Source organism: Coregonus clupeaformis, unplaced genomic scaffold (assembly GCF_020615455.1).
Source record: "Coregonus clupeaformis isolate EN_2021a unplaced genomic scaffold, ASM2061545v1 scaf2835, whole genome shotgun sequence".
NCBI lineage: Eukaryota > Metazoa > Chordata > Actinopteri > Salmoniformes > Salmonidae > Coregonus > Coregonus clupeaformis.
In genome coordinates, this window is record NW_025536289.1 from 1 (window position 1) to 13,087 (window position 13,087).

A 13,087-nucleotide genomic window follows, 5' to 3' on the forward strand; every position below is an offset into this window, starting at 1 on the left:
TCACTTTTACCCCCTACCTACATGTACATATTACCTCAACTACCAACACTGCTGCTACTCTGTTTATTATCTATCCTGATTGGCTAGTCACTTTTACCCCTACCTACATGTACATATTACCTCAACTACCAACACTGCTGCTACTCTGTTTATTATCTATCCTGATTGACTAGTCTCTTTTACCCCTACCTACATGTACATATTACCTCAACTACCAACACTGCTGCTACTCTGTTTATTATCTATCCTGATTGGCTAGTCACTTTTACCCCTTCCTGATTGGCTAGCCACATATTGTGTTTGTATTGTTTAGATCACCAGAGTGAAGTCTCCAATCTCCGCCTCCAAAACTCTGGACCTGCCAATCAACCCAGAGGACGTTCTCCCTGCAGGTACTAAACATATGGCATTTAACCGTTAGATGCACAACATGGGCCTGGAAGGCCCACAGGCATATTGGTATCCATTTGGGAAAATATTTCCATAAAGAAAGGTATTGTGTGAAATGTGTGTTCAGCGTCTCCAGTTAGTGATGGAGCGTCTCCAGATGTGATGATGTCAGAGAGTCACCTGAGCAGCACATGCCCCCCCTCCCCCTCCACCTCCCCCTTTCCCAACCACCCCAACACAGAGCTGCCCAGCAAGACTACCATGGTGAGTCCACACACACACACACACACACACACACACACACACACACACACACACATATATACACACACATATATACACACACACACACACACACACACACACACACACACCACACACACACACACACACACACACACACACACACACACACACACACACACACTCACACACACACACACACTCACATACACACACACACACACACACACACACACACACACACACACACACACACACACACACACACACACACACACACACACACACATATATACTGTGATGTCACGAGAGGCTGTGTCCTGGAGGGACGTTACATCCCCCTGAGGTGGCTGCAAACCCAGACAGCTATGGCTCCATCTGCTGGTATGGTCGGGAACTCCACCCTCTATGGCCAATCTTCCCACGCAGCTGAAACAAATGAGGAGCTGATGAGCTGAAGGTTGGGGAAGGGAAGAGACACAGTCTCCAAGCTGGGCTCTCTGGAGGACAAGAGTGCTGCACGTCCACTTCCATGAGGAATATAAGGATTTGGAGATACTTACCTTTGGGAAATACTCACCTTTGGATATATGCACCCTGTGGAAATACGTGTGGGACATTTGGAAGGACGTTTTGCTGGGTTGGCCACTAGCTGCAACGTGGAATACAGTAAGACTGGGGAAAAGTTATTTGAGCGAGGGAGAGTTATGATTTTGGATGTGGAAGAGACATCCCTGAACTGTGTAACCTTAAAGAGCCACCAGAGAACAGAATTGTGTTATACTTTCGTTAGTTTCCCAAGACCTTTAATAAAATCCTTGTTTTGGTTGAACCTGGTCTCCTTGCACTACTTGAGCAATCCCGCTGAAAGCTGTGTAGCCTCTCGTGACATCACAGATGGTGGAGAATACGGGCACGCTAAGCGTTAATAGTGCATGTCAGAGGAGGATACCGAAGGTTTGATCACCCAGTTTTCCAAGTTGGCCGTAGGCTCCCCGCCGACTGAAATGGAGGACATATTGAAAGCCCTTGTTGCTGGCCAGCAAGCCCAGATGCAAGTAAACGTGGCTCTCTTGGAGGAGCAAAAGAAAGCCAACCTTCTGAAGGCAGAGGAATTGCAGTTGCAGAGACAGAGGGTGGTCCAAAATACCCGCCCAATAAAGGCAAGTGACTTTATATCTAAGATGGGAGCTACCGATGACATTGAGGCATACCTGCATGCATTTGAGGCCACGGCCACTAGGGGAAGCCTGGCCCAAGCAACAGTGGGTTGGTCTGTTAGCCCCCTTTCTAACCGGGAATCGCTGAATGCTGTCCGGGACCTGGGCCCTGACCAGGTTACTGACTATGATGCCCTGAAGTCTGAGATCCTCAGCAGATATGGACTCACAAAGTTTGGTATGGCCCAGCGCTTTCACAGTTGGACCTTCCAACCAGACCAACCTCCTCGGGCGCAGATGCATGAACTTGTCCGACCGCAAGGAAATGGCTGGATCCGCAGAGGAATACAGCAGCGGCGGTGGTGGAGGCCGTTGTGGTGGATCGTTACCTCACGCGCCCCCTGCCTTATGAGGCAAAACGGTTCATCAGTCAACAGGCCTTGACCACGGCTGATCTGACCGTGGAAGCTGTGGAAAAGTACCAGGCCACAGCGGAGATGCTGAATGCTTCCCGGAAAGACCCCAGGAGTGCGGCCCCACCACAAATGGGAAGAACCCGTCCAAAGGACCCCAAGGTCTCGAACCCAGCCACGTCAGGACTTATCCCGGCTCAGGGGGAGCCAGAAACCAGGCGGGTCCAAGAAGAGTACACCAGGAGGGGGAAACTCGACAGTGTTACCGGTGTGGGGAGATGGGACATATCTCCTGGCAGTGTGGGAAACCAGCCGATGAACCTATGCCCACTGCGGAGTCCTCCAGCTCAGCACCCACACACCGTTTTGCCTCGCTCTTGGGAGTCGTAGATGGCGGCCCAGATCGACCCCCACCTGCCCGGTAACTGTGAATCACCATGATGTGGAGGCCTTACTGGATTCTGGTAGCCGGGCCACCCTGGTGCGTAAGGATTTGGTGGGCCCAACGTGTCTGACCCCGGGAAAGTCCTCCCAGTTTCCTGTGTCCATGGGGACACCAGAGAATACCCCATTACTGAACTTACAATGACCAGCACACGGGGAACCATACACACGACGGCGGGGTGGTTGATTCCCTCCCCGTCCCTGTCCTAATTGGACGAGACTGCCCAGCCTTTTACCCACTCTGGAGAGAGTCTCAGGAGAGGATAACCCGGAGTACCTCGGAAACGGAGAGGCAAGACTCATCCTGGGAAGGCTCCGGTGCAATCCTCCGAGTTACTCACTCCCGCCCGGGCTCTGATAGGGATGGCAGGTGCCCAGACCGACACAGAGACGGAGCTACAGAATCTGGACAAAGAACTGTCTGGTCTGAAGGGGACCGCTGAGAGGTATCGTTTGTTAAAGCAACAGTTAGACATGAAGACTGAAGAGTTAGATATCCTCCAGGCTAAACTCCAACAGAGCTCCTTCCCTAAGCAACAGGAGGAGCTGGAGAGGCTGCGCAGGACCATCGAGGAGTGTGAGGAGACCCTGCGCAGTAGTAAGGAGGTCCAGAAGAAGGCAGAGGAGAAGTACAAGGTGTTGGAGAACAAGATGAAGAATGCGGAGGCAGAGAGAGAGAAGGAACTGAAAGCTGCTCAACAGAAGCTAAACTCTGCTAAAACCAAGGCTGATGCGTTCAGTAAGAAACTCAAGGAGAGACAACAGGAGGCTGAGTCCCTGGTCCTAGAGTTGGAGGAGTTGAAGAGAGAGCAGTCTGGCAAGCACCACGGCAATGCGGACGCCCTTCCCGGCGTGATGCCTTATTCGCTGCCTTTACCCCGACGAGGACGTCGGTCCCGAGGAGGGGGATGTGTGATGTCACGAGAGGCTGTGTCCTGGAGGGACGTTACATCCCCCTGAGGTGGCTGCAAACCCAGACAGCTATGGCTCCATCTGCTGGTATGGTCGGGAACTCCACCCCTCTATGGCCAATCTTCCCACGCAGCTGAAACAAATGAGGAGCTGATGAGCTGAAGGTTGGGGAAGGGAAGAGACACAGTCTCCAAGCTGGGCTCTCTGGAGGACAAGAGTGCTGCACGTCCCACTTCCATGAGGAATATAAGGATTTGGAGATACTACCTTTGGGAAATACTCACCTTTGGATATATGCACCTGTGGAAATACGTGTGGGACATTTGGAAGGACGTTTTGCTGGGTTGGCTACTAGCTGCAACGTGGAATACAGTAAGACTGGGGAAAAGTTATTTGAGCGAGGGAGAGTTATGATTTTGGATGTGGAAGAGACATCCCTGAACTGTTAACCCTTAAAAGAGCCACCAGAGAACAGAATTGTGTTATACTTTCGTTAGTTTCCCAAGACCTTTAATAAAATCCTTGTTTTGGTTGAACCTGGTCTCCTTGCACTACTTGAGCAATCCCGCTGAAAGCTGTGTAGCCTCTCGTGACATCACAATACACACACATATATACACACACACACACACACACACACACACACACACACACACACACACACACACACACACACATACACACACACACTCACACACACACACACACACACTCACATACACACACACACACACACACACACACACACACACATACACACACACACTCACATACACACACACACATTCACACATAGACACACTTTCACCCTCTTCACATGCACTTCTGCTACTCTGTTTATTATCTATCCTGATTGGCTAGTCTCTTTTACCCCTACCTACATGTACATATTACCTCAACTACCAACACTGCTGCTACTCTGTTTATTATCTATCCTGATTGACTAGTCACTTTTACCCCTACCTACATGTACATATTACCTCAACTACCAACACTGCTGCTACTCTGTTTATTATCTATCCTGATTGGCTAGTCACTTTTACCCCTACCTACATGTACATATTACCTCAAATACCTGGTACCCCTGCACATTGACTCAGTACCGGTACTCCTTGTATATAACCTCATTATTGTTATTTTATTGTGTTAATATTTCCTTTTTTTATTTCTCTAATTTGTCTTACTTTTGAACTCTGCGTTGTTGGTTAAGGGCTTGTCAGTCAGCATTTCATGGTAAAGTCTACACCTGTTGTATTTGACGCATGTGAAAATCTATTTGATTTGTATTTGATTTGACACACACACACCTGCACACCCTTACCTGTGTGTTGTCATGGTAACCCGTGTTTAGCTGCGTTGCCGTAACGACAGCATCATGTCCACCATCCCCGAGCCACCAGGAAACGCATCACTGGTCCGCCGGACGCGAGAGGGAGAGACAGACTTCCACCCCCGCGGGTACATTACACCCTACACCCTAGCACCCTAAACACTTCACCCTACACCCTAGCACCTTACACCGTAAAGTCTAAAACATTTCATAGGACGAGAGAGCGAGAGACAGACTTCCACCCCCACAGATACACTACTGCTAACCCTACACTCTAAACTCTTCACCCTAGCACATTGGTATTCAACTCTGACCCTACAAGGTCTGTAACATAATGGTTCTCTGTTCTACCTGATAATGAATTGCACCCACCTGGTGTCCCAGGTATAAATCAGTCCCTGATTAGAGGAACAATGTAAAAACGCAGTGAAACTGGCTTCCAGGTCCAGAGTTGAGTTTGAGGGCCCTAGCACCCTACCCCGTCTAAAACACTATGTAGGACACGGGGGTGCTGTTAGATACTATTTGAAGAGGTAGAGTTTCAGATGTTTTGGGAAGATGGGCAGGGACTCTGCTGTCCTTGCTTCAGGGGGGAAGCTGGTTCCACCATTGGGGTGCCAGGACAGAGAAGAGCTGGGACTGGGCTGAGTGGGAGCTGACCTCTCATAGGGGTGGGAGGGTCAAGAGACCAGAGGTGGCAGAACGGAGTGCTCGGGTTGGGGTGTAGGGTTGGAGCATAGCCTGAAGGTAGGGACTCAGGTTGGGGTGTAGGGTTGGAGCATAGCCTGAAGGTAGGGACTCAGGTTGGGGTGTAGGGTTGGAGCATAGCCTGAAGGTAGGGACTCAGGTTGGGGTGTAGGGTTGGAGCATAGCCTGAAGGAAGGGAGGGGCAGTTCCTCTTGCTGCTCCGTAGGCAAGTACCATGGAGAGGTAGTGCTGAGTGATTAGTGCTTTTTGAGGTCGGTTTGGTTTCAGTTCGATTATTAAAACTAATCACGGTTTTTCGATTTTGGGTTGAATGCTGTAACAACACAGAATAAAACAATGACTGCCCATTACTGCTTGTAAGTAAGCATTTCAGGGTGAGGTCTACACCTGTTGTATTCGGCGCATGTGACAAATAACATTTGATTTGGTTTGATTTGAAGGGGAAGGAGAAAAGTAGTTGAGTGTCATCCGCATAGCAATGATAGGAGAGACCATGTGAGGATATGACGGAGCCGAGTGACTTGGTGTATAGAGGGAAGAGGAGAGGGCCTAGAACCGAGCCCTGGGGGACACCAGTAGTGAGAGTACGTGGTGCAGACACAGATCCTCTCCACGTCACCTGGTAGGAGCGGCCTGCATAACATTCAGTTGATTAAGGTGGGATGTAATGTCTGTAAAAAATTCAACTGTTTCCATCTTCTCCTCATCTTCCAAAAACACAGAAAATTGAGTTGCCTTGTCACTCTTTTGCTCTGATAAGAAAGCTTTGATTTCCTCCTGAATGGGCCAAAAGCGTTCCAAAACCCTGCCTTCGCTGAGCCATCTGACATTGTTTGCGCAGTAGTAAGTCATCAAAACTGGCATTGGCCTCTGTCAGAATGCCTCGTAGCAGGCGGTGTTGTAGGCATGATGTTGCTCTCAAACAGTTGATCAGTTTCATCATCGTTGTCATGACCTCAGAATACTATTTTCCCAGACTGGCAACACAGGACAGATTGATGGATGATGCAGTGATATGATGTCAGGTCAGGGTGGTCCGCTTTAAAAAGTGCAACCAGTTCCTTCTCTCTTCCTATCATGGCTGGAGCTCCATCTGTGGTGATGGAGACCACTGACTTCAGATCTATCCCCCTTTCTGTCAGCATCCCTTTGATGGCCTCATGGGTATCCTCTCCCCGTGAGCTTCTAGATGTGTTAAGCTCAACAGCTCCTCACAGAATTCCTTCTTTGTTTCGTTTTAAAATCTGACAAACACCAGAAGCTAGCCATTATCAGTGTTATCTGTTGATTCATCCACAGCTAATGAAATGCATGGTGCATTCTGAAGGGCCTCATCAAGTTGTGAAGTTAAATCTTCAGCTAATATTTCAGTTCTCCTCATGGCTGTGGAATCTGACAGTCGGATCTGTTGGATCTTTTCCCTGAGCTGATCTTTTTGTTTCCCTTCAAGCAAGGTTTCAGTAACTTCACACATGCATACTTTTACCATCTCAGCGTCTGGAAAAGTTTTTTTGTGTTTTCCCAAAACCCAAGTTATCCTCAGTGAACACTCCATTGCACGTTGTTGGGCTGTCAGGGAATTGACAAGGACTTTGGGTGGACTTTGGGTGATTTCAAGGTTTTACTGTTAACCTATAAAGCGTTACATGGGCTTGCTCCTACCTATCTTTCCGAGTTGGTCCTGCCGCACATACCAATACGGTACGCTACGGTCACAAGACGAGGCCTCCTAATTGTCCCTAGAATTTCTAAGCAAACAGCGGGAGGCAGGGCTTTCTCCTATAGATCTCCATTTTTATGGAACAGTCTGCCTACCCATGTGAGAGACGAGACTCGGTCTCAACCTTTAAGTCTTTACTGAAGACTTATCTCTTCAGTAGGTCATATGATTGAGTGTAGTCTGGCCCAGGAGTGTGAAGGTGAACGGAAAGGCTGGAGCAAACGAACAGCCCTTGCTGTCTCTGCCGGGCCGGTTCCCCTCTCCACTGGGGTTCTCTGCCTCTAACCCTGTTGCAGGGGCTGAGTCACTGGCTTGCTGGTGCTCTTTCATGCCGTCCCTGGGAGGGGTGCGTCACTTGAGTGGGTTGAGTTACTGACGTGATCTTCCTGTCTGGGTTGGCGCCCCCCCTTGGTTTGTGCTGTGGTGGAGACCTCTGTGGGCTATACTCGGCCTTGTCTCAGGATTGTAAGTTGGTGGTTGGGGATATCCCTCTAGTGGTGCGGGGGCTGTGCTTTGGGCGGAGTGGGTGGGGTTATATCCTTCCTGTTTGGCCCTGTCCGGGGTTTCTTCGGATGGGGCCACAGTGTCTCCGGACCGCTCCTGTCTCAGCCTCCAGTATTTATGCTGCAGTAGTTTATGTGTCGGGGGGCTGGGGTTAGTTGGTTATACCTGGAGTACTTCTCCTGTCTTATCCAGTGTCCTGTGTGAATTTAAGTATGCTCTCTCTAATTCTCTCGTTCTCTCTTTCTCTCTGAGAACCTGAGCCCTAGGACCATACGTCAGGACTACCGGGCATGATGACACCTTGCTGTCCCCAGTCCGCCTGGCCTTGCTGCTATTCCAGTTTCAACTGTTCTGCCTGCGGCTACGAAACCCCTACCTGTCCCAGACCTGCTGTTTTCAACTCTTTAATGATCGGCTATGAAAAGCCAACTGAGAGACCTGAGCCCTAGGACCATACGTCGGGACTACCGGCCGTGGTGACTCGGCTATGAAAAGCCAACTGAGATTTATTCCTGATTATTATTTGACCATGCTTGTCACTTATGAACATTTTTGAACATCTTGGCATGGTTCTGTTATAATCTCCACCCGGCACAGCCAGAAGAGGACTGGCCACCCCTCATAGCCTGGTTCCTCTCTAGGTTTCTTCCTAGGCTTTCGCCTTTCTAGGGAGTTTTTCCTAGCCACCGTGCTTCTACACCTGCATTACTAGCTGTTTGGGGTTTTAGGCTGGGTTTCTGTACAGCACTTCGAGATATTAGCTGATGTAAGAAGGGCTATATAAAATAAAATTGATTGATTGATTGACGTCTCATATTGGGATTTGAGTTGGTTAATCTTGTTTGTTCTCACCTCCGTGTTCAGGGGATACGTCTGATCCAGTTTACTATGCCTGGTGTCATAATGGTGCTTAACATGGGCACTTTTCAGGAGAGCTACGGACTCACTGCATATCAGGCACATTGGTTTGGTGCTAGTTGTGGGGAAAATGAACAAATACTGTTCTGTCCACTCTTTTTTTTTAACAAGCCATATTAACAAAGATACTGGTAACTAAGCTCCTTCTATCTGTGATATTAACAAAGATACTGGTAACTAAGCTCCTTCTATCTGTGATATTTACAAATCTTTCAGTTTCTTTCTGCCTGCTTGTCCCAAGGTTCCTCAGAGGATATTTGGATTAATGTGATTGGGATATCCATGAAGCCATCTTGTATTTGCATATAACCACGCGATTGGATTAGACGGGGCGCTAGTAGAGGTGGGCGTTGCTTCGAGATAGAGAGCGAGCTATCTCGTCCTAATATTTATATATTTATATATTTCTTAATTTAATTCTAAAATGTGATTTGATTTGAGAAAGAGAGGTTGCTAGGTTAAAGAGGCCGGTTGATTATTTAAAGCCGTCTAAAAATAATGGATCGACTTTTATAGAACAAAATGCAATGTTGTCTGGTCCGGATTGACCCTTCTCTGGGTCCGGACCCGGACCGCTGTCCGCCAGTTGAGTTTGGCTGCCCTACACCCTTAACCCTACACCCTTTACCCTACACCATTTACCCTCCACCCTTTACCTTACACCATTTACCCTCCACCCTTTACCCTTTACCCTACACCCTTTACCCTACACCATTTACCATACACCATTTACCCTCCACCCTTTACCTTACACCATTTACCCTACACCCTTTACCCTTTACCCTTTACCCTTTACCCTACACCCTTTACCCTACACCCTTTACCCTTTACCCTTTACCCTACACCCTACACCCTTTACCCTTTACCCTACACCCTTTACCCTACACCCTTTACCCTACACCCTTTACCCTACACCCTACACCCTTTACCTTACACCATTTACCCTCCACCCTTTACCCTACACCCTTTACCCTACACCATTTACCATACACCATTTATCCTCCACCCTTTACCTTACACCATTTACCCTACACCCTTTACCCTTTACCCTTTACCCTTTACCCTACACCCTTTACCCTACACCCTACACCCTTTACCATTTACCCTTTACCCTTTACCCTACACCCTACACCCTACACCCTACACCCTTTACCCTTTACCCTTTACCCTATACCATTTACCCTATACCCTTTACCCTACACCCTTTACCCTTTACCCTTTACCCTTTACCCTTTACCCTTTACCCTACACCCTACAGCCTACACCCTTTACCCTTTACCCTTTACCCTTTACCCTTTACCCTACACCCTACAGCCTACACCCCTACCCTACACCCTACACCCCTTTACCTACACCATTTATCCTCCACCCTTTACCCTACACCCTTACCCTACACCATTTACCATACACCATTTATCCTCCACCCTTTACCTTACACCATTTACCCTACACCCTTTACCCCTTTACCCCTTTACCTTTACCCTACACCCTTTACCCTACACCCTACACCCTTTACCATTTACCCTTTACCCTTTACCCTACACCCTACACCCTACACCCTACACCCTTTACCCTTTACCCTTTACCCTATACCATTTACCCTATACCCTTTACCCTACACCCTTTACCCTTTACCCTTTACCCTTTACCCTTTACCCTTTACCCTACACCCTACAGCCTACACCCTTTACCCTTTACCCTTTACCCTTTACCCTACACCCTTTACCCTTTAACCTACACCCTTTACCCTTTACCCTTTACCCTTTACCCTACACCCTTTACCCTTTACCCTTTACCCTTTACCCTACACCCTTTACCCTTTAACCTACACCCTTTACCCTTTACCCTTTATACTTACTTACTTACTTACTTACTTACTTACTTTATTGTCCCCATGGGGAAATTTTGTTGCAGTGTCATGTACACATTTAAAGTGGCGTTAAATACAAAACAAGATTGACAATACAACTTTCAATAACAGTCACGCACCAATAAAAATAAGAAATAAGAAATAAAACATTTAAAACATTTAAAACAAAGACTAGCCTGCTGGCCTTACGGGGTCAATGGGAACATTTGCCCGAGCTATTTAAGAGGGATATCACACCTGGCACAAATGATTGTCTCGTTCTATTTTTCCTACTGAGGGGTGCCCTATACCTACGCCCAGAGGGGAGTAATTCAAAGTCCAGGTACAGGGGGTGACTTGGGTCTAAAATGATTTTGTGAGCCTTTACCCTACACCCTACACCCTTTACCCTACACCCTTTACCCTTTACCCTTTACCCTACACCCTTTACCCTACACCCTTTACCCTTTACCCTTTACCCTACACCCTTTACCCTTTACCCTTTACCCTACACCCTTTACCCTACACCCTTTACCCTTTACCCTTTACCCTACACCCTTTACCCTTTACCCTACACCCTTTACCCTTTACCCTTTACCCTACACCCTTTACCCTTTACCCTTTACCCTTTACCCTACACCCTACAGCCTACACCCTTTACCCTTTACCCTTTACCCTACACCCTTTACCCTTTACCCTACACCCTTTACCCTTTACCCTACACCCTTTACCCTTTACCCTTTACCCTACACCTTTACCCTTTACCCTTTTTACCCTTTATTCCTACACCCTTTACCTTTTTACCCTACACCCTACACCCTTTACCTTTACCCTTTTCCTTTTATTCCTACTCCTACACCCTACACCCTTTACCCTTTACCCTACACTCTTTACCCTCCCTTTACCTTTACCCTTACCCTACACCCTACAGCCTACACCCTTTACCCTTTACCCTACACCCTTTACCTCCTTTACCCTACACCCTTTACTCCCTTACCTCCTACACCCCTTTACTCCTTTACCCTTTACCCTTTACTCTTTACCCTACACCCTACACCTTTACCCTCTTTTACCCTACACCTTTACTCCTTTACCCTTACCCTTTACCCCACACCCTACACCCTCTACTCCTTTACTCCTACACCCCTTTGATCTTTACCCTTTACCCTACACCCTACAGCCTACACCCTTTCCCCTTTATCCTACACCCTTTACCTAACACCACATCCTTAACCCTTTACCCCTTTACCCACACCCTTTACCTTACTAACCCTATCCTTTATCCTACACCTACACCCTTTACCTTTACCCCTTTTACCCTTTACCTACACCCTACACCCTTTACCCTTTACCTACACCTTTACCTCTTTTACTCCTTTACCTTTACCATTTACCATTACTCTACACCCTACACCCTTTACCCTTACCCTTTACTCCTACACCCCTTTACCACCTTTACCCTACACCCTTTACCCTTTACCCTACATCCTTTAACTTTTAATCCTACACCCTACACCCTTTACCCTTTACCCTTTACCCTACACCCTACACCCTTTTACCTTTACCCTCTACCCTACACCCTTTACCCTTTACCCTACAGCCTACACCCTTTCTCCTTTACCCTTTACTCCTTTACCCTACACCTTTACCTTTACCCTACACCTCTTAATCCTACCCTACACCCTTTACCTTCTACCCTACACCCTACACCCTACATCCTTTACACTTTACTCCTTTACCCCTTACTCCTTTACCTTTTCCCTTACCCTACACCCTACACCCTTTACCCCTTTACCCTACACCCTTTACTCCTTTAACCTTTACCTATCCTTACCCTTACCTCTACATTCTACACCCTTTACTCCTTTACCCTTTACTCCTACTCCTACACCCTTTACCCTTTATCCTACACCCTTTACTCCTTTACCCTACACCCTACACCCTACACCCTATCCTACTCCTATACCCTTTACCTTTACCCTACACTCCTACACCCTTTACCCTTTACCCTACACCTTTACTCCTTTACTCACTTTACCCTACACCCTACACCCTTTACTCCTTTACCCTTTACCCTACACCCTTTACCTTTACCAACTCCTACACCCTTTACTCCTTTACCTACACCCCCACCTTTACCCTACACCCTACACCCTTTACTCTTTACCCTTTACCTTTACCCTTTACCCTACACCCTACACCCCTTACCCTTTACCCTTTACCCTACACCCTTTACCATTTACCCACTCCTACACCCTACAGCCTACACCCTTTACTCCTTTTACCCTTTACCCTTTTACCCTACACCCCTTTTACCCTTTACCCTACACCTTTACTCCTTTACCCTACACCCTTTTACCCTTACCCTACACCCTACACCCCTACACCATTTAACCCTACACCCTTTTACCTGCTTTACTCCTACACCCTACACCCTACACCCACCCTTTACCCTACCCTACACCCTTTAATCCTTTACCCTTTACCCTACACCCT

General features: G+C 47.8%; 1 protein-coding gene across 1 annotated transcript in view; it reads left to right on the plus strand.

The window, feature by feature from the left end:
* Positions 1-313: 313 nt before the first annotated feature.
* Positions 314-13,087, plus strand: part of LOC123489195 (caspase recruitment domain-containing protein 11-like) — a gene marked incomplete at its 5' end in the record, with an annotated part of 42,432 nt that continues 29,658 nt past the window's right edge. Inside the window, 3 exons of the mRNA XM_045219856.1 lie at positions 314-392; positions 518-654; positions 4,914-5,020. Coding sequence (XP_045075791.1) covers positions 314-392; positions 518-654; positions 4,914-5,020 — 323 coding nt within the window. The remainder of the gene's footprint in view (positions 393-517; positions 655-4,913; positions 5,021-13,087) is intronic.